The sequence below is a fragment of the Ixodes scapularis genome, unplaced genomic scaffold, assembly GCF_016920785.2.
Source record: "Ixodes scapularis isolate PalLabHiFi unplaced genomic scaffold, ASM1692078v2 PGA_scaffold1__304_contigs__length_218370807, whole genome shotgun sequence".
In the NCBI taxonomy this organism is placed as follows: Eukaryota; Metazoa; Arthropoda; class Arachnida; order Ixodida; family Ixodidae; genus Ixodes; species Ixodes scapularis.
In genome coordinates, this window is record NW_024609846.1 from 78,342,680 (window position 1) to 78,366,640 (window position 23,961).

The 23,961-nt window shown below is 45.5% G+C and overlaps 1 protein-coding gene across 1 annotated transcript; it reads right to left on the bottom strand.

Annotated features, from left to right (window-relative positions):
- Nucleotides 1–1,296: 1,296 nt before the first annotated feature.
- Nucleotides 1,297–23,555, bottom strand: LOC8044096 (poly(A) RNA polymerase gld-2 homolog A). Its single transcript, XM_029983040.4, has 11 exons — nt 23,199–23,555; nt 20,705–21,092; nt 18,688–18,790; nt 17,511–17,691; nt 15,802–15,893; nt 9,395–9,458; nt 7,384–7,450; nt 6,041–6,246; nt 3,896–3,942; nt 2,266–2,512; nt 1,297–2,147 (listed from the first exon to the last, which is right to left on the bottom strand). Exons 2-11 carry the CDS (start codon nt 21,073–21,075, stop codon nt 1,984–1,986), a joined length of 1,542 nt encoding a protein of 513 aa, XP_029838900.2. The 5' UTR covers nt 21,076–21,092; nt 23,199–23,555; the 3' UTR covers nt 1,297–1,983.
- Nucleotides 23,556–23,961: the final 406 nt, after the last annotated feature.

Consider the following 23,961-nt stretch of genomic DNA (forward strand, 5'->3'; position numbering starts at 1 on the left):
ACCTGGAACCTTCAGCTAACATCTCTCCGAGAGAGTTTGTTCAGGGTGAAACGCTGGAAATGGGAGGTTTCTATCAACTTATTCCTACCAGCTTTGACTGCCCTCACATTTTGCTTGGACATTCCTTCATGCTGTCCCAAGCAGGACAGGATAGGACAAGCTCGAAACTTGGAAGTAGGGAATAATGCTATCACGAGAGCTCACGTCCCAGCACAGAAGTTGTTCGATAGCCTCTTGTACAGAATGGGAAATGCCAAGAGTTTGTAAGTACAGCCAACTTGTGATGTCACAACAGGTTAGTTGCATGTAAAAGTGGCCGACTTACAGCTGCCCATAAATTGATTGGTTTTGGCAACACCACCTTCAGCATAATAGTCTGGCTACTCAAGATTTCTGTAAAGAGGAACACCGGTCCAAGCTTTTGTCAAACTCACGCGCTTTCTCAGTGAAAGACATCCATAGGGATAAGAGCCTAGCCAGCACATGGACTCTCAAACTGTCGCTAGGCCAAGGTCTCCTTGACCGCCGTAATCACACCCTTGGGACACGGCAAAGAGGGTGAAAACCAGACATGAAACAGATGCACATCGTTCCATGGCACCTGGGCACATTTCTGTTCCACGACAGCACTGGAGAGCTTTGCATGCACTGAATCATACTATTGCAAGGACCAACCTTCTAAAACAACAGATCTAGTTTGTTGACCACACATCTGCAGTCAACGAAGCACCTGTAAACATACTTTGCCATGGCACATGACCATGAACGGTAGAGTATGCTCCTATGCCTTATAGTGCGACTTCTGGCAAAAGTATCTAGGCAGCATGAAGTCTGCACTTTGCTCCAAAAGGTATCTGGGGACTACCTATTAGGAACTCAATAGCCCATTAAATAAATATGGTTATAAAATATGCTAAGCAAACAAAATCCCTCATATCACCTCACCAGTTCACAGCCATAGTGTGAGGGACCTGTTGAATGTTAACTTATGAAGGTCATTTCGAAGACCTCAAAACCTACCGTGGACTAGGTAGGAACTTCGTCAAATTTTAATTTTATCAATGATACTGCTATCTATGCACCCTTGATGCCATCCGTTGCCCTGGTACAAAGACGGGCTCACAACACATGAACTTTGGAGTAGCATTTACAATACCCATGATATGCTGCTACAGGTCCCAAGACGTCATGTTTTGCTGCAAGACTCTTCGACTTATCTCTGCTTTTAACAGGATTCCTTGTAGCCATGACCTCAGTCACATCTAATGTCCTGAAAAGATCACAGTACATGAAAGGTTATGAAATATTATATTTATTCTCTATTCACAATTTCTCAGTATTTGAGGAGTAGGCTTCTAGAAAAGGCTGCATTATGAAAACAAGACAGTAGAAAAAAAAAAAAAGAAAAGTTGGTTCAGAACCTTGCATTTTGCCAGCAGATGCTAACTAGCAAAAGCAGCATTCAAAATTTTCAAAGTTCATTGCACTCCATTCATAAAAAGCTTCTTTCCTACTTCTGTATCCCAGCTCACACCTCAAGGCAGTGCAGGTATGAGCCGAAACTTGACAGCCTCTAGGGACCACCTTCCCTCACTCCCATTGCAGCCTGCCACAAACACTTCAGACCTTTCCACATGGCATCTTTTGTACTGAGCCTTTCAGAAAATTGTACCAACGATACAATTGACACCATTCACAAAACCATAAAAGAGGGGAAATATTTCACCAGTGCCAGCCAGGTGCCTGTAGAGCACCAACTTTCTTTGACACTGAGGGGCGAGATCACTAAAGTTGGCACACGTGGATCAGTGCGTGGTTGGCCCGATGTCAACCCATCAACATGTGGGTCGGCGCACAGTCAGCTCGACGTCGACCCAACGTCGGCGGGGGCCAAACTTTACGCGAGCCCGAACTTGAGGGCAAGAAATGAGCACAACTGCAGTTCCTATCGGGGCACGACATTGAAGGGATGCCGGCAACCTTTCACTTGGAGCGGGAGCTCGGAGGGGAGCGTGACGTGGGCAGCACGCACGACAGGTCGTGGGTGGCCTCCAGACGAGCCAGGCTGGTCTTGAAGGTGTTCACAATGAGCTGGAAGGCGGCGTAGTCGTACACCGACCGGGCCGTGTTGGTGCGGTCGAAAGGCTCTGGCCAGGACAGAAAAGAGTGCATCGTTATGTGGGTTACTCACCGCCCCGGGGGTTGGCTGGAGTCACGACTGCCGGCGAACCGGTGATACCGGCAATGGAGAGAATCGCACTGTACCTTCGATGCAGATGAACTTCCACTGCTGCCGGGTGTTCTTGGGCGACCGGTGAGCCATGGCGGCAGCCCTGGGGATGCAGTCCCCCAGCCGCACCGAGATGCAGCTGTCCGAGAAGCTGAACTGCCGGGCGTAGTAGCACAGGAAGCCGTGCAGCAGCTCCCCCAGCGACTGCTCGTTGTGGGACTTGAATGCCGGCAGCTCCTCGTACAGGTTCAGGCTCCGCACATCCTCCTCTTGGAATTTTTTCTGCGGCGGGCACACCCCGTGCTTGAGGTAGAGGGCAATGCTACCAACGCCAGGGACGTTTGGTCTTAACCTTTTGGGGTCATGTGAGTTTTCCCTTCGTTGGCCCCTCAGGTCAGAATTAGTTTATGCAAAAGTGATGCAAGCAGCAAGTGACTTCAAATTTAACGTTTTTATTTTAATATAGTGATATGTTCAATTGAAAATAACTCTGCATTCTCCTGGGTGCTTTCACTTCTTGAAATGCTAGCGGTACTTGCGCAGCGTGTGGTACTTTTCAAAGCAAGTGCCAGGGTGCAGGCCAGGTTGACGAGTGCAGGTTTTGCAGTAGAACACTGTTTCGCGCTGTTGCCCCTTGGTTTTTCTGTCGCTGCAGACGGCGCAATCCTTGCTTTTGCTTCCATCGAGTTTATAAATGAAGTGGTTCTTTCCACTGAGTCTCTCTTCGCAGTCTCCATCGGAAAAGCGCCCCCGTTTCCTTGTCTGGTTGCGGACATTTCCAACAACGTCCTTTATCAATGCCTTCCGAAACGTGAGGTGCCGCAGCGCTTGCTCGCCTTGGCTGATTTTTTCGAGGCAGAAGAGGATATAGCTGTTGACGACTCCCACTTCCAGCAACCAAAAAAAATAGCGACGGCGTTGGCGCACGTCTCCTCATCACTTTCGGTGCTGTCACCGTCACTCTCTGAGGACCCATAAGAGACTATCTCAGAGGCCTTCTTTGGATCATAGGTGTTTTCTCTGCTAAAATCACATTCACTGTCCCTTGAGTCACAAGCCTTTCCGTAAAATGTGGACGGAGTAAAGGCTGCCATGTTGAACTCGTAAAAGGGCGCGCAACATTCCCGCCCGCGCATTTCGCAAAAAAACAAAAATGTGTAGTGTCACTTGCGGCACCTTTAGGAGGGCGAAGAAACTAAGAAAGTCTAGTTTACATTCCCGATGACAGATGGCGCAAGTTGAAATTGTCGGGCCGCGCCCGACACCTGACCGCAAAGGAGAAATGGGGCTGTCGGGGGAACCCCGACATTTGACCAGAACCTGAATATTTTTTTGTAGGGGGTCACCCGACACATGACTCCAAAAGGTTAAAAATTTCAAATTTGGGGCCTTTACGTGCCAACCGATGAAAGCCATCTGGTACGCCCCAGCAGAAGACTGAGAGTTAGTTTGGACCACCGGGGGATCTTTTGACGTGACCAAGATCTCGTTTCCGCAATAAGCCTCCGTCATGCCACAGGCACCTTGGCCTGGATTTGAACCCACCACCTGGGGATACGCAGGCCGGGGCTTTGCCTCGGAACCACCGAGGCAGCTGTATGGCTGGCTCGTAGCGGTTGATCTCATCTCGGAGGTCTAAGCAAAAGGCAAAGAGATATCACTCACAGGCAGCATCTTCTGCAGGCAGGGAAGCACGACCGGACGGCAACCACCTGCATCGAACAAATCCAGCGTTGTAGGCAGAAAGCACTTGCAAACATAACAATAAAAGAAATATACCACACCACGACCCAAAGCCTTGAGAAGTCATTGGAAGGAGTATATTTAACAAAAAACAGAAAAGGTGTACCCGTGAGGCCGGAGTGGGAACAGAAACGTCGCCATAACGACACTGCCAAGATGAGCGACCATAACGACGTGCTTTCAACGCATTTTGCAGCCATGATCATCAAACGGAAGCGAATATGAAATGGCTCGAAAAAGGTTGCATTCATCTGTAGTGCAGTTGAATGTCAATGCAGTCCAAAGAAACTGGGCCAGTGCATCTACACTAATTAAATACTCCTATGCCGAAAGTAGTGGACTGCAACAACTAGACCCAAGTTTGTTGAAAGCTGTGTGGTTCTTGTTGCCCGGAATACAAAAAAGTGTTGGAGATTTGCTGCTAGAAAGAAAGACTAAAAAAAAATGAAATTAAATAATGCAAACTTCACATTTATGTTTTATCCTCTGCAACACCATCCCAGTCCCTAGAGCAAGCTTATGTTTTTGTTGACTTTACTTCACTAGCTACATTTCCCTCTTTCAGCAATGAGACGAGGTGCCATAGGTCAAACTGATCTCTGGCTTTTCAAACACCTATATAGTCGTTGGCAGGTTAAAGGGGCCCTGCAACAACTTTTTGACTGGTTTTTAATTTGCACCAATCCTGAGTGCACTGAGCGTAGTAACTTAATGAAACTTTTCTCAAATTTCGCTTTATTTTAAAAGTTGTAGGCAAATTAGAATTACAAAAACAAGAAAAAAATAACCTCCTTCATGACGTTGTAGGTCCTGGCTTGAGTGGCCGTGAACTAGAGGAGGGGTAGTGAGCTCATCGAGTGCTCACAGCTGCCGCACTTTGTGTCGACAGCTCGAGAGGGCGCCATTAAAGCACGTGTTGGATAGGCTGCATGAAGCAGGCGGCCAGGGCGGCTCACATTGCATTTGCTACACGATTAAAGACTAATTCGGCACAACACTTCATGGGCCACAAACGACAGCAAACACGGAGTAAATATCAGTTCAGAACAGGAGCCACTTCGCGCTGCCATGCCGCCAAATGGAAAATCGCCAGCCAAGCCCACACCGATAGCCTTTGAAACGCTCGGAACCGGTCGGATCCTCGAGCCGGTATACGACCGCAGCGCCGCCGTGTACATCTGGGACCTTTCTACGCTTGACATTCATCGGCACCTCATCCCACTATACTTTGTTTCAGCTTCGGTCCGAGGGCGGCCGATGTTATGAGCCGAAGGGCCAATCAAACACCACAAAAAGCGTAGCATCATGGTGTGCTCTCTGCACTTGATAAGAATAGCCGGCGGAGGAGCACGCACAGAGAGGCGGCGAATAACAACTGGTCCTATCAACTGCAGAGAGCACGCCATGAGGTTGTGCCTCTATCGCTGTTTGATTGGCCCTTCGGCTCATAACATCGGCCACGCTCGGACCGAAGCTGAAACGAAGTATAGCCCTTTCTAGTATGCGCCGTTTTTTCCGCCGCTTGGTGGCGGGTATGTCGACGGGTCATATCTTGTTTCCGTACTTTATAAACTGCATTTGTTTCTTTTCTGATCTAAAATAGTGAACAAAAACTACTTTCTTAAATAATTGAAACGGTTTGCGCCACTTATATTTTGTATTTCGACTAAAGGGAAGCTTTTAGCGGCTCGGACCAGTAGTAAGCCCAGGACCAAAGACGTCACATTTTGCGGACTTTCTGTACCGCGGGTCGCTCCCGTCGGGGGAGGAGGTTTTTGCGCCGTTCGGTTAAAATATGACGCACTGATATTTGGTTACTCTCTCCGTGCCCGCTGGCTTGCCCGAACACCGAGGGACATGGAAACTGCAAAAAAGGTAGACGCTTAAATATGATTGCAGGGCCCCTTTAAGCACCCTGCAGTAGATAGTCCGCCTCAGGCGCGAGTTTTTTACCTTTGGTAACAGTTCATCCCTCGCACGGCCGAAGCCCGGCAGAAGGCTGGAAACGGAGCTGCTACTGGGTTCTCAAACTGCTACCTTACATAGACAGGAAACATGGCCACTCACATTGGAGGTAATGTATGAGCATGAGGACCAGGGAGTAGCTGGACAGGGTCATGAATTTGGCCTGGTTGATGCCGTGGTGCTCCGCCCATGCCTTAACTGCCAGGGCCAGTGGAGCCACCCGCCAGTCCAGGCGCGAGTAGCAGTTGAGCAGCTGAGTGTTGCGGATGCCGACTGAGTTGTTGATGTTCAGATCTATCTCCACTCCGCTGAAAGGGCCGGGCAAAGAACATGCGCGGCGTTGGATGCAACCTTCTGGGTCCCGTGGCCGTCTCGCTTTCTCGAGTGACACTACACTAAGTCGGCCTGTCTACAGCGCCTTGGCGTGCAGGGCAGCACTACTCTTCGCGAGACCTTTTTCGACGAGTGCGGCGTGAGCAGCTTCATTACCCTAGTAATTTTCACTGTATGTTGCCATTTTCATGCACGGAGTGCACAAGGTTTTGGCCCAAATGGAATAATATGAGGCAAGCGTGAATGATGTACGCATGGCATGTCTCCGCATATTTTCAAGCTGACCCAGAAAATGATAGGGTGCAAAGCCTTTGGAAGTTAGATTATTACTCAGCTTTGTGTAGATGAGTGGCAGGAACCTCTAGCTCAAAGATACTCCATGGGCCATGACCTTTTTATTCAACGCTTCCTCGCAGCTGAGAATGTAATGTTAAGGACAGCAAGCGACAAAAGATGGTAATGCCTCCATTTAGTGAAACTGAATTGCATGTGTAACTTAATTCTACCATTTTTAGAGAAGCATAAAACACTTCCTATCCCTTATGTTGCCTTCGAGTATTATTGGGACGTAATGAAAAACGGATGGTGCAGCCCATGGCTTTTGACACATGCTGTACCCCCCAGAGAGTCCCTGGAACTCCTGCACTACCCAGAGGTCCTCCAGGTGGTGCAGCAGATATCAGAAGCCATGCACTCCACAGGTTATGTTTCATTAGCACCCGATAGTTCTACATAAGGGTATGGATGCACAGTGCGCTTTCCCTGATGGCTCGGCAGCTGCCCACGGTTGCTTGTTCTCTAGCAGAATCATTGCTGCGACAAAATAGTGGCTGGTGACCATATAAGAGAAAAAGTGAGCTGGAACTATTCTAAAAGCAGAGCACATGCTCGCTGAGGCATTCTAGGCCAGCCGACAAGGAATGATGTGCCACAATGATGAAGAGGAAAAAAAAAACTAACTTACGTTTTAACACGCCCAAGATTTCAAAGGTTCTAGTAGTTTCTTTCCAAACTTTTCGCACTAGCACATCAAAACGTCGCTCATATCACATTTTTGCCTAATTCTAGGCTGATGGCAGGTAAGCGTTGAGTCGAGATATCATGGCACTCACCTGCCCCTATCACTGAACTTGAGGATGGGCACCTTGGCATAGATGATCTCTGATTTCGTCACAAAGTCTGCAGGACAGAAAAACGGTAGTCCGATGTCAACTCTCAAACCCCGCTGTGACATCAGAAAACATAGCCTCTAGAAGATTAATTTTATTCTTACAAACAAACAAAAAAAATCATTCAAGTTTTTAAATTTATTGATGTATGTGTTAGAACTGCCAGCCTGAAAGCTTGTTAACATGACAAGCAGCTGCTTGCACAGTGCCCCCGTCCCAGCTTTGAGCTGTAATCACTTGTATGTAGGTTTGTGACTGGACGAGCATCTTCAGCAGAGATAGAAGTATACTACCACTGAAAATACTGGGGGAGTGCCAACCCCACTTCCACTGAAAACTGGGTTAATCTAGAAACGGGCGCTTGTCCGGTCGGATCAGGCACTTAAGGTATAATTTTTAGAAATTCCAAGTTTGGGAAATATTAATAGTGCGTGCTTCCGCGGTATTTTACGCTAGCAGGTAGCTCTGGAGCAATTTTGGGAACAGGTTTCGAACAGTCATAACTTTGCCTTGAGAGATTCTGAGAGTGGCCTACAAGCTTTGAAGGTGTTAGAAAGCAGGTTTAAGAAGATATTGTGAGCAATAAAAAATACTAGCCCGTTCAGCTAAGCAAGTAATATTAAGCATCCATATTACCTTTTGGATGCTTCATACTTTTAGAATACTCAACTGACTTTTTCTCTTTTCCCACTTTTAATCTGATAGCTTTAAGGGCAGCACTTCGCAAACATTTCAACCTTGTCTTTAGGACGCTGCTACGAAAAACCCCTCCTCTCCGCTTTTGGAGCGAGGCCAGGGAATTGGGTTTTTTCCGTCGGCCGCCCCGGAATCCCGCCAGTAACGACACTATGGAAGGAGAGTCTTCCGTGTCGTCTGTTTAAAAGCTTGTTTTCAAACATTACTTGTGTCATGCGAAATCCCATTTTGGCAGGTTGCTACACGTAATGTTGGATGTTGCACATTGTGGGCATAAAATACAACTTTGTTTTCAGTATAGCTAATGTCTCATAGGTACGTTCTCAAGTTTGTATAGAGTGATTCTATATAATAATGACTTTGGTACTGTTTTGTTCATTAGAATGATGCAGCAATGATATTTCGCTGGTTCTAAACACTAGGAGCTGTGCAAGATTTCTTTTTATTATAAATAATGAGAGAGCTTGTTTCCTATGTTATGATAGCAAATTGTTTTTCAGTACTACCTACTGTTAAAGAAACGTAAAATAGCGTCATTGCACAAAGCAGATCTTCAAAGGTGCGCTCCCGTGAAAAGATATTTTGCCATGACATTCACCGCAACCTGTAATGGAGACCTAAATCAATCTCAACAATTCCCCATAGCTCACATCTCTCAGCAAAGACATTGAATATCAGATTGCATGTATTAGATCTGCATAAACCAGGACGCCTCATAATGTGAGGGGTACTAAAAAATAATCCGCATTCTGGCTGTAGAATATATATTAGTCAAAACCTTTTCTAACCCAAGCACATAATGAATTATTCCAAAGGCAAAGCCTTGGCTCATTTGCAAATGATTTGTCACTTCATCCACTGCCACTCTTCTATCCTACAGAATCAGTTCGCAGAATGGGTCGTGAACGTGCACCCGGCCCTTGTGCAAATCACAGGTGAGGAAGCCTTTGTTTCTTGCACTTCAGTCACAACTGAACTGACCTAACACGTAACACGTTCGAATTTGCATAGCAGCGACTGGATAGACAGCAAGCTTGTACAAAGACTGCCGATAAGACAACATGGCCAGCAGGGGTTTTAAGATAACCGAAGTGCGGATAATTTCTTAATCAGCCTCGTACATCACGCTCTATACCCCTTTATAAACAGGTAAAAAGAAAACTTCTGACACCTTCGTCTCCATTTCAAATGATTTGGTACGATGGTGGAGCGTGTTACGGACAGCTTTCACCGCGACCGACACCGGGAGAGCTCTTACCGGCCTGATTCAGGCTGTTGCTCACCAGGCGCAAGACCAGGATGGCCTCATTCCTCTGGTCCACCTGAAAGCCAAATAACTGTCACCATTCAAACCAGAGGACACCTGCAACAGCAAGGGCCCGCGAGGGCCGGGCGCTTGCGGCACGCACCATGCGAGCCAGCAATACCGGATCACTTCAGTTATGGAACCCCCCCCCCAAGCACTCTACGACGGAGCGGCGTCCGAAGTTTTACGGCGGTGGCACCGTCGTTGCCGCCATTATGTTCCGTTTCACCTAAATCTGACCCCAGCAGATGGTATGAGCCGTTCCGGGCAACCCAGCCCTCTGAACGTAGAACGTGATACGCTCTCCGCGCGTCACTGCACCCGTCTCCAAGGTCACGTAACACTCACATGGCCTTGGATTGGCTACGATGGCTCATAGCCTCCGCTGCAATTGGCCGTGGGGTGAAACAGAGTATGGACTCATGCCGTCTGCTATAGCTAACGATAAGAGAGAACGACCAGACGTCTCTTTTGATCGCCACACCTTCCGCAAGCTCTCGCTGCATTTTGCTTTGCTTTGGCTGCACATGTGCGCTTGAGGCTCACGAGACGCCGCAGTGTTAAAGGACACATGCAAAGAAAAAAAAACATTTTTTTTAAACAGCTTAGATGAAAAAAGGATGTCATAAAACAATATTACAACGAAAAAAAAAAAATTTAGAGCTATATTTACGGCGCTATACGAATTCGTAGTTGGCGCCCGCTGGCGCCGCGGAAAAGTTGCCCTTATTTATCACGTGACTGGCCCTTATTCATCACATGGTGCTTGCGCTCTTTCGGAAGCTTCGTATGGCGTCTAAAAGTAACTATTTCATCTTTGCTTGAAGTATAATAAAAACTAAGATTAATAGGTAACTTTTAGAGCCCGAAGGAAACTCCAGAAAAAGCGCAAGTAGACATGATAGACCTGTGCGCCGGTCAGACCACGGCGGCGGCGCACCGAAGCAGACAAGCTTGTGCCACAACAGCGGTGTGGAGAAACGCACTGAAGCGGTGTTTGCACAACGTTCAGCGTGCGGCGGCGGCGCGCAGGCCTAACACGTGACCAGCGGCGGCTCCCACCGGCGCCAACTACAAATTCGTATAGCGCTGTAAATATAGCTCTAAAATTTTTTTTTTCTTCGTTGTAAAATTGTTTTATGACATCCTTTTTCCATCTAAGCTGTAAAAAAATGTTTTTTTCCTTTGCATGTGTCCTTTAACAAAGGCAGGAATCTCGCATTGGAGATGGCAAAACCAGAACTCCTCCTTACCGTTCCCGTCCTATCGGTAACTATAGCTCTAAGTTTGGGACGAAAACTATGTACTGCCAGCTCTGTGCTTAAAAATATGGTGAAATGCGCAAGGAGTTTACTGTGGACAATTCGGTGAAAGGACTGCAATTGCACTGTAACTGTAACGTGCATAAACGCTCCCATTCGCGACTTTAGCCTATGGGGATTCTTCAATATGTTTTGATGCTCACAGAAACGCAGAAGGAAAAGTGTTGTTAAGGGGAGATGAGAGTCGAAAAACTGCAATATTTTGCAAAAAATGTGATTTTGGGTTTTATGGTATTTTATTATACAGTATTTCCTCATTATAACGATATCATTCCTAATTATATTGCTTTTGTCCAAAATCAACGTGGTCTTGACCGAAATGCGACATTTTTAACCGGGTTATTCTAAGTGTATCGGCAACCGACCACGCTCATTACGAAGACTGCAGTGCCAAAAGTATGCAAGCCTACACAGAGGTGCACAAGAGACCCTTGCGTTCCCTTTCCCTTCTCCACCGAGGCAAACAGAAAACTGACAAAACGGACAGCTGGCAGAGCGCCGCTTTCCATGCCGATGTGCTGACGCGGGCAGGGAGCAGGGTCAACGTTCTGACACTACAGATGGCACCCATGGCCGATGCTGCCCAGAGCCGTATATTGGGAGAGTTTGGCCAGAGGTGTGGCGACGAAGGCGCCGGAGAGGTGAAAAGCAAATGAAAGGGAGGAGAGCGCTGAAGGAGCGAGAGAGAAAGAAGGGAGCAGAGAAGAGACGACCGCCATTTTTTCGCAACGCTGTCGGAGACTGGTCAGAGAAAAGCACTGCTGAGGCTACACGTCGCAAGAGGCTTAAAAACTGGCCTGTCTCTCTTGGTCGCACTCGGTCACAAGTGTGTGATTGGCGCCTTAGATCTGCAAGGTTGAGAAAATTGCAGGAGGACACTTAAGATTGCTGAAGGGCAGGAAGGCGAAAGCATGATAGTCCCGCGGGTGAAATGTTTTAGAGTAATGTTTCTACACGTATTAAAGTTTAGGACGACGTATAGGACGACGTCCTAGAGATCGACGCCAAGTACGGAATCTAGGACACCTCTAGGACGACGTCAAGGACAGCGTCCATCCAGGAAGATGCCGAGGACGACCTCTTGGATGACCTCAATGACCATGTCTGAGATGACTTCTAGGACGACATCGAGAATGACGCCTAGAAGACAACCGCTAGAACGACGTCAAAAATGACTAGGACTACGTCAAAAATGACTAGGACTACCTCAAGGATGACGTCTAAGATGATGCCTAGAGAACGACATCTAGGACGACCTCAAAAACGGCGTCGTCCTTGAGCATACGATTGGGCGGCGCGGGTTTGACGATGTGAGGGAGGGACGCATACCTGTGTCCCCCTCCATCACGTCAGACAGCTGTGCGTACTAATCGACAACAATAGACCTCAAGGTGTAGCGATAGGCCTAGCGTTAGGCCTAACGTCAGGCCCCTGCATATTCGCATCCCCCCTTCCCGCTGCGCCACCAGCAGTTCGGTCGGCCCCTTAGCAACGATGACACCATTTCAATGGAGCCACATGACGCGTCTCAGCCAATGGAAATTTCTTGCTCGTTTCGCTGCTACAGAAAATGCTGGCTTCACTCCATGGGACAGTTAAAGGGGGGTAAAACGATTTCTGAACTTCGGTCAAACATTTGTGGAAGTTGCCCTCTAGCCCTTCTAAAGTAAAGTATAAAAAATGGATTTCGCCTGCGTGTCCTAGTTGTTGTGTAAAAAAAAGATAAATGTATTGGTATTTCTGGTACCCCTCAACTCACTCCCACTTCAAGGTCACACCTGGTCCCACTCCCTAGTGACGTCATTCGGACGCTTACTCTCCCTCTTTCTGCTGACATTAACGGGCGTTATGATGCAGCTTAGAGCCGAGCAAGGTAACTTAAGCTTCTCATCGTAGTTCCTTCTGCTGCCACTGGCGGCTGCAGGTGGCGGAAAAAGCTAGACTTTTGCTTGGCAATTATGCAGCAGAATCGCAACATTTTTTAATGAAGGGGATGTTTTCTCTCTCCTCCGGGACACGATAAACAACATAAAAATGACGAGATGTAAATTCTTTCAATCTTAAAATCGTGGCACCCTCCCTCCTTTAATGCTTTTGCATTAAAAATAGCCGGTCCAAGTACAAAATCGCTAAAGAATTCAACATTCCGGCATCGTCCACAATTTTGTAGAATCTAAGGCATATTGGATGCATTCAAGAAGCTCCTCATGCAGAAGAAAGCGTGCCCGCGACCCGAAGGTGAAAGATCACCAACTGCTTCGCACATGTCGGATTTTCTCTTGTGAGCATGCTTGCTAAGCCGGCACACGATTTCCAGAGCTTCAACGATCTCTACAGAAGTGCGTGAAAACAGGTTGGCAAAACCGCCGAAGATAACTTTGATTCGTTCGCGCATGCCCATGCAAATGCTCCCCTTGTTGCTCCTGCCATGGATGCTGCAATGATAGACCTTGCGTGCGGCCGGGGTAAACACGAAGCAATGCCCGAGAGGCACCTTGGGAAACACCGACGATTGTGGAGATGCGAAACATTGTGCGGCTGCTTCGAAACAAAAAGGAAAGTGCAGCGGCAAAAACAGTGTTCTTGCAATGCCTGGAGGAGAACTGATGCCCGGATGAAATTATCGGCAAACTCCACTTAATTATTTTTTTACTCAGTAAAGCTGCTGTGGGACGTTCATAACCAAGGTTTGTTCGATTAAATATACGGTCAGAGTGTTCTGCAGTGTTCCTGTCCACTTTCAAGGCTGCTGGCACTGTTTATTTGGCTCCATCAATTTTTATTGAATTATGGCTTATATCAAATTTTTTTGCCATCCTGTTGAATTCATTATAACGAGGGATTACTGTATTTTAATATTTATGTTTGATGGATAAAAATAATTAGTGCTGGTTATGATCACGAAATTAGTTAAACACATATTTGAAGACCTGTAGAATTTGACCCATTTTTCACTGCGTGGTTTTTCAAGTTGAGACGTCGCCCACCACGACATTTAGGTTGACAAGTAGGCCTAGCTGCCTCCTCTCTATTGCAGTCTTTTGTAGCTTCAATTTTTCATCGGAATTTATTAACTAAATAATATTTTCAGCACCGTGTAAGTGTATAGCTACCCATCTATGGTAACATTCGAAAGAGCTTTTCTTTTTACGTAATTTTGGAGCATCTTCATAATTTGTGGACAAGAATTTCTGTTTTTAATATTGTCCTATCACAACCAAAATTGGCATGCACATACTTTAAAATATGTATAATGCAGAATATGTATGATGCAACTACATATTTAGGTTTCATCTGAATGTATATCTTTTTTTTTTTTATATCTATGAAAAATTTAAGAAAAGTTTGTTTGCCCCTTGAAATGGCATTTTTGCTATTTCTAATTATTTTAAAATGAAAGAGGCATTGCACACATTTTTGTTGTTCATTGCATTTAATGGTTTGAAAAAAAATAAATTACCGTAGAATACCGAGCATCCGCCCATTCCACATTAAAGGGATACTACAACGAAATTTCGGCGCTCATTTTTTGGTCTATATGTGTTCAAAAAAGCAGCATCACATCAAACATACCAATATCAGGTTAAAAAAGTCATGAAAAGGAATTTTAAATCAAATCAAACGATTAGCAAAGAGCACCTGGTGGATGTCGCTAACGCCTCGCTTGTAATGCCCGTCTAGGAACCTTGACAGCTAGCGACGGAGGTTGTCTCGTCTCCGGCCACGACGAGAGAAGAGGGGCAGGAGGAACTCCCCTCTTCCCGAGAATGCGTTTTGTGTGTCGCAGAAGTCGCTATTGTCCCCCTACAAGATTACAGAAGATTAACCCGTCACTCAAAATTCGTACAAAAGCGTCCGCTTCGGTGGCTGGAACGACTAGGCCATCCCCTCGACGTCAGCCTCGCCGTAGCTTTGCTCGTCTTGAGACGACCTACGTCACGATTGCGTTGGATGTCACGTGGTCTCCGCTGGGCCTTCTCCGAGCGCTTGCCAGAGTGGGCCGTTTATAACGAAAAATACAGCACCAGGCTCAAAATACAAACGTGTGATTGTCAGTTACGGATATTGTGGGTCATACTCAACCTATTTTTGAAAATGACGGGAATATTTCAAATTTCGTTGAAATACCCCTTAAAGCGCCCATTCCAAAATTTGTAAGATCTTAGAAAATATGCACAGTACATTAAAATGTAAAACTGATGACCGGACAAGCACCCATTCCCCATTTTTTGGCGATTATCTCTAAATTTTGAGTGGGCGCTTGCCTGGTATTTTACGGTAGTCTATTTTACTACTAAGCTCTTTTAACTGTGTTGCCACACCACACGTGTGCACAAGAATATGGTTTTGTTTGCACGTAGATTGCATCGAGAACACAAAAAAACAAGCTATATCAAATCTTACACCAGATTTATCAAGAGAAGATTAAGCACCAAAACATATAATAATATAATTTCTATATCGTAAATAGTAAAAAAAAAATGTTTTCTTCTGCTGCATGTTCCCTTAAGAAAACGAGAGATTTGTCTTTAACTGTGACAGTACAAATAACAGTTCTTTATGTTTCAAAAACGTCTTGTGGCCGAAAAGTATGAAAGTAATTAGTGATGTTCATGTGGTAAGAAACCTAACAAACCTGGATACAATTGTCTTTATACCTTGTTTTGCTACTCAAGCACTTCCCTCTCTAGCATATTAGGCAGATAAATTCATTAGGACAATACTGTCCAAGAATGATAATAACGCCTCCTAATGCAGAGCGAGCGTGCACTTCCTCAAAGGCGAAATCTGCAAACATTACTTCGATGGGACAGTATTGTCCTAAAGAATTTATCTGCCTAATATGCTAGAGAATGAAGTGCTTGAGTAGGCAAACAAGATACAAAAACAACTGTATCCAAGTTTATTAGGTTTCTTACCTTATAAACATAATTAGTTATGAGGACCAATGTTTGCACAGTGAACATTAATCCTTCCAAAGGGATTTTGTCGAGTATGGTCATCATTAGCAGCCAGGTTCACACTGGCAGGCCTTACCTCCGAGTCGGTGAGCATTAGGCACATGTCCATGTCGCTGCTGTTGGATCCCAGTCCGTTCACGGAGGAGCCCACCACATAGAGGCCACACACTGCGGCACGGGTTAGAAAAGACACAAGCAAATTCAAGATTTTGACAAAACTGGAAGCGATAAAAGACAGCAATTGTAATTGTGCTGCGTTTGTTTAGACAGTGTGAAGTTAGCCAGCCCCAACGGGCGTCTCGTGTCTCTGCCGCAGATATGAAACTTGGCCAGTGCGGCACCACTGCTAGCCTAGGGCCCTTATTTAACATGCATTACAAAGTAGTGCGCCAAAAACAGAAACACGAGAACAAGACGCTGCCGCTTGCTACTTGCACCGAAAATTGACTGAAAAACACTAAATATATAGTCGAGTTTCAAAATGCAGATCCCTACAATGTTTTTGTTTTTCAATAAATTTCAGAGAATAGTAGCAAGTGGCACTGTCTTGTCTCCTTCTTAACCGTGTCTTTGGAAACTTACACTATTGTAGAACTTTTCGAACTGATTTGCCTATCCATCTTATAGCTGGTATTTTTATGCCACTGCACAAGGAAACAAAGTTCCCTTTTCAAAACTTTGATGTGATTCCCACTTAAGAGAACCTGGCTTTAAAAAGTTATTTTAATGAACTTTTAACAGTTGAAGGATGCTCAACAAAGAGACTACACGTAGCTAAAACAAAGACAACCAGACTATTGACTTCGTCAGGTATATACAATCAGTTATGATCGTACTGAATACCTCTTCCTACTTTCTGTTGAAATTCCCATTATTGAAAAAACACCAAAAGATGGGAAGTCCCTACAGTCAGGTCAACGGCATTTGAAATAGAAAGTAGTTCAAGGATGCTGCAAGTCTCTAAGACTATATTGTAATCTCTCACATAGTCATCCTCACCCATTCTGCTGACATTATGAGAAAAGAACCACAAGGGCATGTGTATCATCCCTTAATGCACTGGATGCATGAACCTTTTTTCAGGCTGTAAACTTTTGTTATCTAGATAACGCTTCCAGGCAGACACTTGCACTGCATTCCATAGCTTCCGGATGACGATAAGACAACTTTTTGTGTCTAAACTGCACCCACTGTAGCAATGATTTGAATTAATGTATGCGTCCATTGGTAAGAATCCAGTGGAAGCATTTTTTCAAGATTTTCAGGTCAATCACTGAAAGTTTGTCTATCCACTTCTTTCACCTGATTTGCCACTTGTGGGACTATCTCTCAGGCTATCTCTTGGGATGCTGCCTTTGCTTGAGTAATAGATGCACTGCTCCCAAACAAAGCTTGTAGTCAAAAGTTTGAAAATGTTATCAGCACAAAGTGCATTTCTAGGAAGAATAGCTTTCTTAATCTTCTTATTCATTATGGCTCCTACAAGATGCCCAGCCATACTTCTTATAGTTGCAAGAAATTAGAATATTGCAGAGAGGTGGCTCAATATGGAGATCTGAAACCTTGATACTACAATGAGCCTCGACAACACACAGCACAAAAATGAATACAGCTGCTGGTAATGTAGAAGTTTTACTGCTAAGGTTTGTAACAAGATCCATGATATCATGTGGAGTATACAAACATGCCACTTTTAGTTTCATGCAGTTTCATATCAAGCTTTAAGGACTTGCAGCCCTTCTCTTTGACTGCTTCACACAGAGAAGCGCAGGCCAACCCACTTACACGGAAAGATGCGCTGCAGGATCCTGTAGACCTTGTTCCGCAGGGCCATCTTCTGACTGTACATCTCCTTGGACTGCCGGCGTTCCATGAAGTGCCTCAAGATCCCTTCCGACACCTTGGCCCACTTCTCGTTGGCAGCTGTGACCGTGCCGCTGCCGCTGCTCGTGCTGCACTCTGCTTCCTGCAAGGCCAACAGCAACAAACACAAGTGATGTTGTTTCCTTAGAAAGGTCACTAGCTCATGCACTTTTTTTCTGAAAGCTCTATACTCTATTTCACCTTATGATGTACCGCAGGAAAGGCTACAAGCGTGAGCTCCTTGGTCTGGGGCATATCTCGGCGGCACAAGCTCTCGTGCAATAAGAACAACTGCCAACGCTTTGAGCTCGCACTTCTAGCCTTCGCTGGGGTACAACATAATGTGAAACGGAGTATAGAGGGAGGTTGCTCTCCTGGGATCAAGGTAACTACTTGTAAATACTGCAAGGTGGTGCCTTCGCAAGCAGAGATTTCAAGCTCCTCTCTAACCAAATCTACCGAACAATTAGTTTTGGTTTTGAAAAACAACGAAAATGGGCTTTTGGCACAAGCTTGGCACAGATTACCCATATTTCACTCAAATGTAGCAAAATTAGCCTCTTGCTGTAGTGTGGTGCAATTAGCACAACGATCACACTCCTGTGCACAAAAAATACACTAGACGGAAATTTGCGACCTTACTACAAGGAACTTGAAACGCTGCTCATCACATAAGGCAAAAAAAAACCAAAAACAGCAGGCCTGTCGGTCTGTCCTCTGTTGCCTAAAACGGGACTAAAACATCTGAAGAGGCTATACCCGTTTTCACCTCCACAAGCATAGTAAAAAAAGTATAGCACCTTGTGGAGCATTATTGATTTCCCCTTTTATGTGAAGAATTAAGATATATGTAGGTGAATTGTAGATGAGATATATGTTACCTTATCAAGATGTACACGCTCCAAATGCCAAAAGCGTTGCTTTTTCCTCCGACAACCAAATCTCGTAAGAAGTACTTTGCGCCACGTACGAACAATGCGCAAAACTTGCTTTTTTCTTGAAGTGAAAACGGGTATAGAACCCTGTGCTTATTGGATGAAGGCTTCCTGCTGAGTGCAGGTTTGGACACCACAAGATGACAAACAGAAATGAGACTGACTCGGTTCGCTGGGGGTGGCTGCCCCCCAGCAGAGTATCCCTGGGGACGGCGCTTGGCCTCTGGAGACGGACAGTCCTCCACAACAATCGGATCCAACTGACGCCTGCAAAGCAAACATGGTGCATCAAATACAGGTTAGCACCAAGGGAAGAATAAAGTGTATGCTCCATATGAAGACCATTTTTGCATTGTGCTGTTTTATGCGGATCACAAACAATTAAGTATCATAGACCTTGACCTCATGTCGGTTTTGAGTAACCACCTGTAAAACATGTAGATCCCCTGGTAATGTTCTAAAGGTGTTTGCATAAAAGCCAAGAGTAATCCAATGAAGTGAGCAAAGGTGACGGTTAAACATCATGCCACTGCATTTGTGCAGAAGCTCTTCTTTGCACACAGCGAAACAGATTAGCAGGAATTACATTTATGGGGTAGTGAGCCGCCTGTAATGCACTCATCTTGGCTTTGCTAACTCTGCAATCATTGCTGGCATCAACTTGGCCACATGTAGGCACTCAGTGAACTAGGTATTTCGGCCATTGTAGCTTCCACGAAAGAGCAGCAGTATTCAAGGTCACTTGGTATCGCTGAGGATACCATTGATATGAACGACACTATTTATCCTGAACTGTGCTAGCATATCATCTGTATGTTGCTGATATTCTCGAAATTGCCCATATTTCTTTAAAATTAAAAGATTCCAGAGATTTGTATAACATCTGCGATCAAATATATTGCCACGCGCGTGGTGAATTTGGCAGCCCATGCAGCTACCACAAAAGGTAACAAGGTTCCAACCCCGTTCAACGTGGCTCTTTCGTTTATTATCCATACCCTTCTGGAAAAAGTTCCAGCTCCTTCTCAGCTATCATTATTTGTTCTGGTTCGGAACATTCCTGAACATACCATGTGCGTAAAAGCACCAAAATGTGCTGCTTCAGGGAAGTCACGTGCATTGCTGTTGCAGGATGCTGGTTTACATTTCTCTTCAAGTTTGTAGACACAAGTTCACCTCATTAAATATTTATTTTCGGTTCTAATTCATCTACCATTTTCAATTTGTAACAATATCTCTAAATGTCACAAAGAAACAACATAAGAGTTAAATATACACACCCCAATTGAACTGATGCTGCCCGCTTTGGCACTGAAATTCTGTGTGCATGCACAAAAATGTAGACAAGTACAGATATGTGTCATGTCAGTGTACAGCCTGGAATGTATAAGCAAACTGTTTCTCTCCCGTTGTCTCCAAAAAGTTGCAACATGACATGAACACATTTCCTTACTGATCACTCTCAAGTTCTTACAGTCTTTACCGTGTCCTGCTCCTTGCCGACCCTATACAATGTTGCAAGTTTGATCAAATTCACTAAGAAAACTTCTAGAAGATAGTTTCACTGCTTGCTTTTGTGCGGCATTAAAACGATCCTGCTTTCCTATACACCTCTGTAACTTCAGGTGTAGATAATGATCCTCTAAAGTTCGTAGCAGACGTCACTGTCAGTATATGGTACAGATTTGGCTACAGGGTTGCACATGCATTCTGCACTGAGCAAGGCAGGATCCATGCTTGCTCGCTCACTCCGGCAGGGAGGAGATACACAGATTGAACATGGCAAGCTGTTGTCAGCAGTCATGGCTCGATGCTCTTCAGCTGGCTCACATCCGATATTGCTCCCGTAAATATCTAGATAAATAGTTGTAACTGGAACATTCACAATCGGCAAAGATTACAAACCTGTCGTGAAAAGATATAGCTAGTTCAACATTGGCAGCAAAATTTTTGAACCAGAGATGAAAAAGAAAATGTGCTCAAACTAAAGCAGCCAATCTTGTCAGAGGCTTCACATAAAGTTGTTAGCATAGAAAAAAAAATAAAATAAAGATTGAAAGAGAAAGAAAGTGAAATATTATGGTCACTCCTACAGATAGGGGCCTGCCAGCTCAAATTTCGTACCAAAAAGTCATACTGTCTTGCATTGAGCACAGCAGCTAAGTTATGAGTGACCCTTACTTGAGCCCCTTTCTTGGAGTGGAAGGAGAGCCAGGGTGCTGCTGGACACGGGGCTGCTGAGGTGACCCAGGAGCCGGCCTGGGAGACGGCTGCTGAGACAGCCTGGGAGCCAGTCGAGGGGACGGCTGTTGAGATGGCCTCTGGGGTGGCCTAGGAGACGGCTGCTGAACTGGCCTGGGTGCTGGCCGGGGAGACGGCTGCTGAGACGGTCGGGCGTACGGGCTAGGCGATGCCCTGGGGGACCCCATTGGAGACTGCCGCGATAGACCCCTTGGATGGGGCATGTTTAATTGGGGCTGAGGTGTCAGAACCACGTAAGGCGGTAGAAGCCACGGGCCGTTGGGCAATGGGGGAACATTGCGATGCAGCATGATGCTCTAGCAGGTTACTGCACAAGAACAGAATAGGTGCCCAGCATGCTGAGTGAGGTTTGTCCAAAGAATGGCGACCTACACGCCCATTGGTCTATACACCGTCTAAAACCTTCCAATCAGGGGTGTAGCCAGGGGCAGGGGCTTATGAGGCTTCAGTTCCCCCCCTCTCTCCCCCTTGAAATCCAGCTGACCCTATATTATACAAGCACTATGACCCCCCCCTCCCCCCCTCCGCGCCCGAAGTCATGGACATACCAGCTACTTTAGTCCCCCCCCCTTCGAAAAACATTCCTGGTTACACCACCGCTTGTCAAAATTGAGGCTGGAACCTTCAGAGTGGCTTTACGTCTGCGACAGGTTGTGGCTTGCTACAGGGATGCAAGCAAGAACAGACGAGTTTATATCACAGTTCACACATTCCCGACACCTTTAGAACCATGACGAGTCACATATATGCGTGTCGCCATCATTAGCAATTAGACCTTGACCATGGCACACTAGAACTATAAGCAAGCTTCCTCCGCGCTTGCCTGCTACTCGTGATGAAATCAATGGCTCCAGCTAAGATTGAACCGCGACCTCTGCAATCGATTCGCATAGCTCTTGCTTCATAAATTGCTGTCACTGCTTGCTTTTTTAACTTAAGTGTGGCTATTGCAAGCCTACTGGTACCAGTCTTTGAGCTATCTACCGTAGCCCTGACTCTTCCAAGACAAGACATAGGGTTTATAAAAAAAACAATCTGAGCATTAGCACCCAAGCGCACTTAAGACGGGGCAATTTAACTTGACGTCGCAACATCAGCAATACGGGTCACCCGCGTTACTACGCAGCAACCGAATTGCTATCATTTGCCATCATCATTCAATTTTAATTTTCTTAGATTATTTAGACACATAGTTATGCATTATAGATGTGTTTTTATATCTTTAAATGATGTCGAGAGTATTAACTCATTTTTCTGAAATGGATTATGCCCAAAAACAATCTATTTCAAACCAGAACCAAGTCTTTAGTTGTCATCCTCAGCGCCACAGGGGTGTTCACGTGAAAATATTTCGTCCCAGAATGGCTGCTGCCGCTCCAAACATCTACGAGTTGTCCGAGTTGCTTCTCCGTTTCGAGCCAGACGCGATCTGAGCAATTTGTGTCGCGGAGCCAGGATCTAGGGAAAGCTAAAGAAACCTTTGTCAGCAACACCGAATTTGCTGGGAAAGTTGCCCTGTCTAAAGCGGATTTAAGAATATCTTATTTTTAGACCAGTAATTCTCAAACTGTAGTTTGTGGACCCCCAGAAGTCCTCAAGAGCATTCACGGAGGAACGCTCTTGAAAGAAACTCTAAAAGAAGGCACCCCTATGTTATCGCACAAGACCTCTGACGCAGAATGCACTGGGGGTCCCCCATTGGCCTCCGAGTGGGTCGGGGGTCCATAAGATCCAAAGATTTGAGAACCGCTGTCCTGGACGATCACGGTTGAGCGGAATGAGCATGTTATGGCGCAATCTAGACAGTAAAAGTATTTGTACAAGTTTTGTTCCCCTTTTCATTATGTTACCAAGAGGCATCCTGTGAATAGACGTGGCCACATTCAAATGAATGAAGGTTGTGGCACATAAAGTGATGGCTTTCTTAACGCACAGCTTCATTAAAACGAGACCTTTGTCTATCTGTTGTAATTTGCAGCGAATTAATTATTTATGGGAAATGTTTTGAAGGGGGGAGGGGAGCTGCTCAAGTCGAAGCAGAAACATCTGACAGGGTAAAACCGGAGCAGTCAGTAAAATATGGTGCATACAAAAAGCATCAACAAACATTGTCGTTACATCAACGGGAGTTCCCAGTACGGAATTACTTTAAAGATGCGATGGCCTGCATACCGTTCTTGAAACCATGTCTCCCAGCGATACTAGCCGAAATCACCCAAGCTCGAAAGGGCTCGCAGAAGCAAACCGTTTGTTGTTATTTTCGTCAAGCGTCAGAAAGCATTTCGAATTTGCCCATTCTTGGAACAGTCGCGTACATGAAACGATGCCGTGTCAAACGCGAGTGCGTCGGTCCACCGGCGTCGATGCCATAACGAAGTTCTTAACAAAGACATGATTGACAAGTGATACTTACCAGCCAATGTGGCTGATATCTCAGATCCCCCAATAGGTGGTGCCGAACCCTATATATCTGTTGAAATAGTTGAGCGCGAGAAACTTTGCGACGCTTCGCCTGTACAAGCACATGACCGCTTATTACCCCCTTCGCTTTGGTGGTCGTCAGCGGGCTACCGAGAAGCCTTAAAAGTCCAAGTAACGTTCAGTAAGTTCGGCATTGTTCTTGCCTGGGAATTTCGATTTCCTTCATTGAAATCTGTTCGTCTCAAGTCCGGAAAAGTAAGGTGAAAAGCATCGGAAAAACAGTGAACCTTAAATTATGGAATGGCCGGAATGGCACAAGGAAACACAGGAAACAGGAAACTGGGTAAAATGAATGAATAGGCCTAAAACCTTCTGTGCTAACATCTTAAAAATGGGCGGTGACAAGCGTCACCTACAGGGTCTAGTGGTCTAGTGTGATAGTATTGAATACTACAAATTAATATATGAACCAATTACAATAAACATAATTTAACCCACATGCATTTTTAAATTTGAAAATGTTTTTTTTTTGTAAAAATTGAGCAATATTTTTCTAGATGGTGTTGGTAGTCAAAAGTAGCCAAGCTGTTATCATCGTCATCGTTTAAGACCATTCGATTCAAGGCAACGTTGATTGAGGTGAAATATCCTGGGCAGGGTGTAAGATAGACAGGTGGGGAAACGACAGCCAAATGAGCGACCGGATTGTGTCCCCCTCGGTTTTCTCTTTTTCAGTGGCGCCATCTATGTGGAGC

Bases quoted from the DNA above. Each gene is read 5' to 3' on its own strand.
- LOC8044096 (XM_029983040.4), bottom strand. From the start codon at position 21,075: ATGCTGCATCGCAATGTTCCCCCATTGCCCAACGGCCCGTGGCTTCTA. The intron at 18,791-20,704 runs GTAAGGGTCACT...TTTGCTTTGCAG, and splicing joins ACTCCAAGAAAGGGGCTCAA to GCGTCAGTTGGATCCGATTG. The intron at 3,943-6,040 runs GTGAGTGGCCAT...TGTTCGATGCAG, and splicing joins GCTCATACATTACCTCCAAT to GTGGTTGCCGTCCGGTCGTG.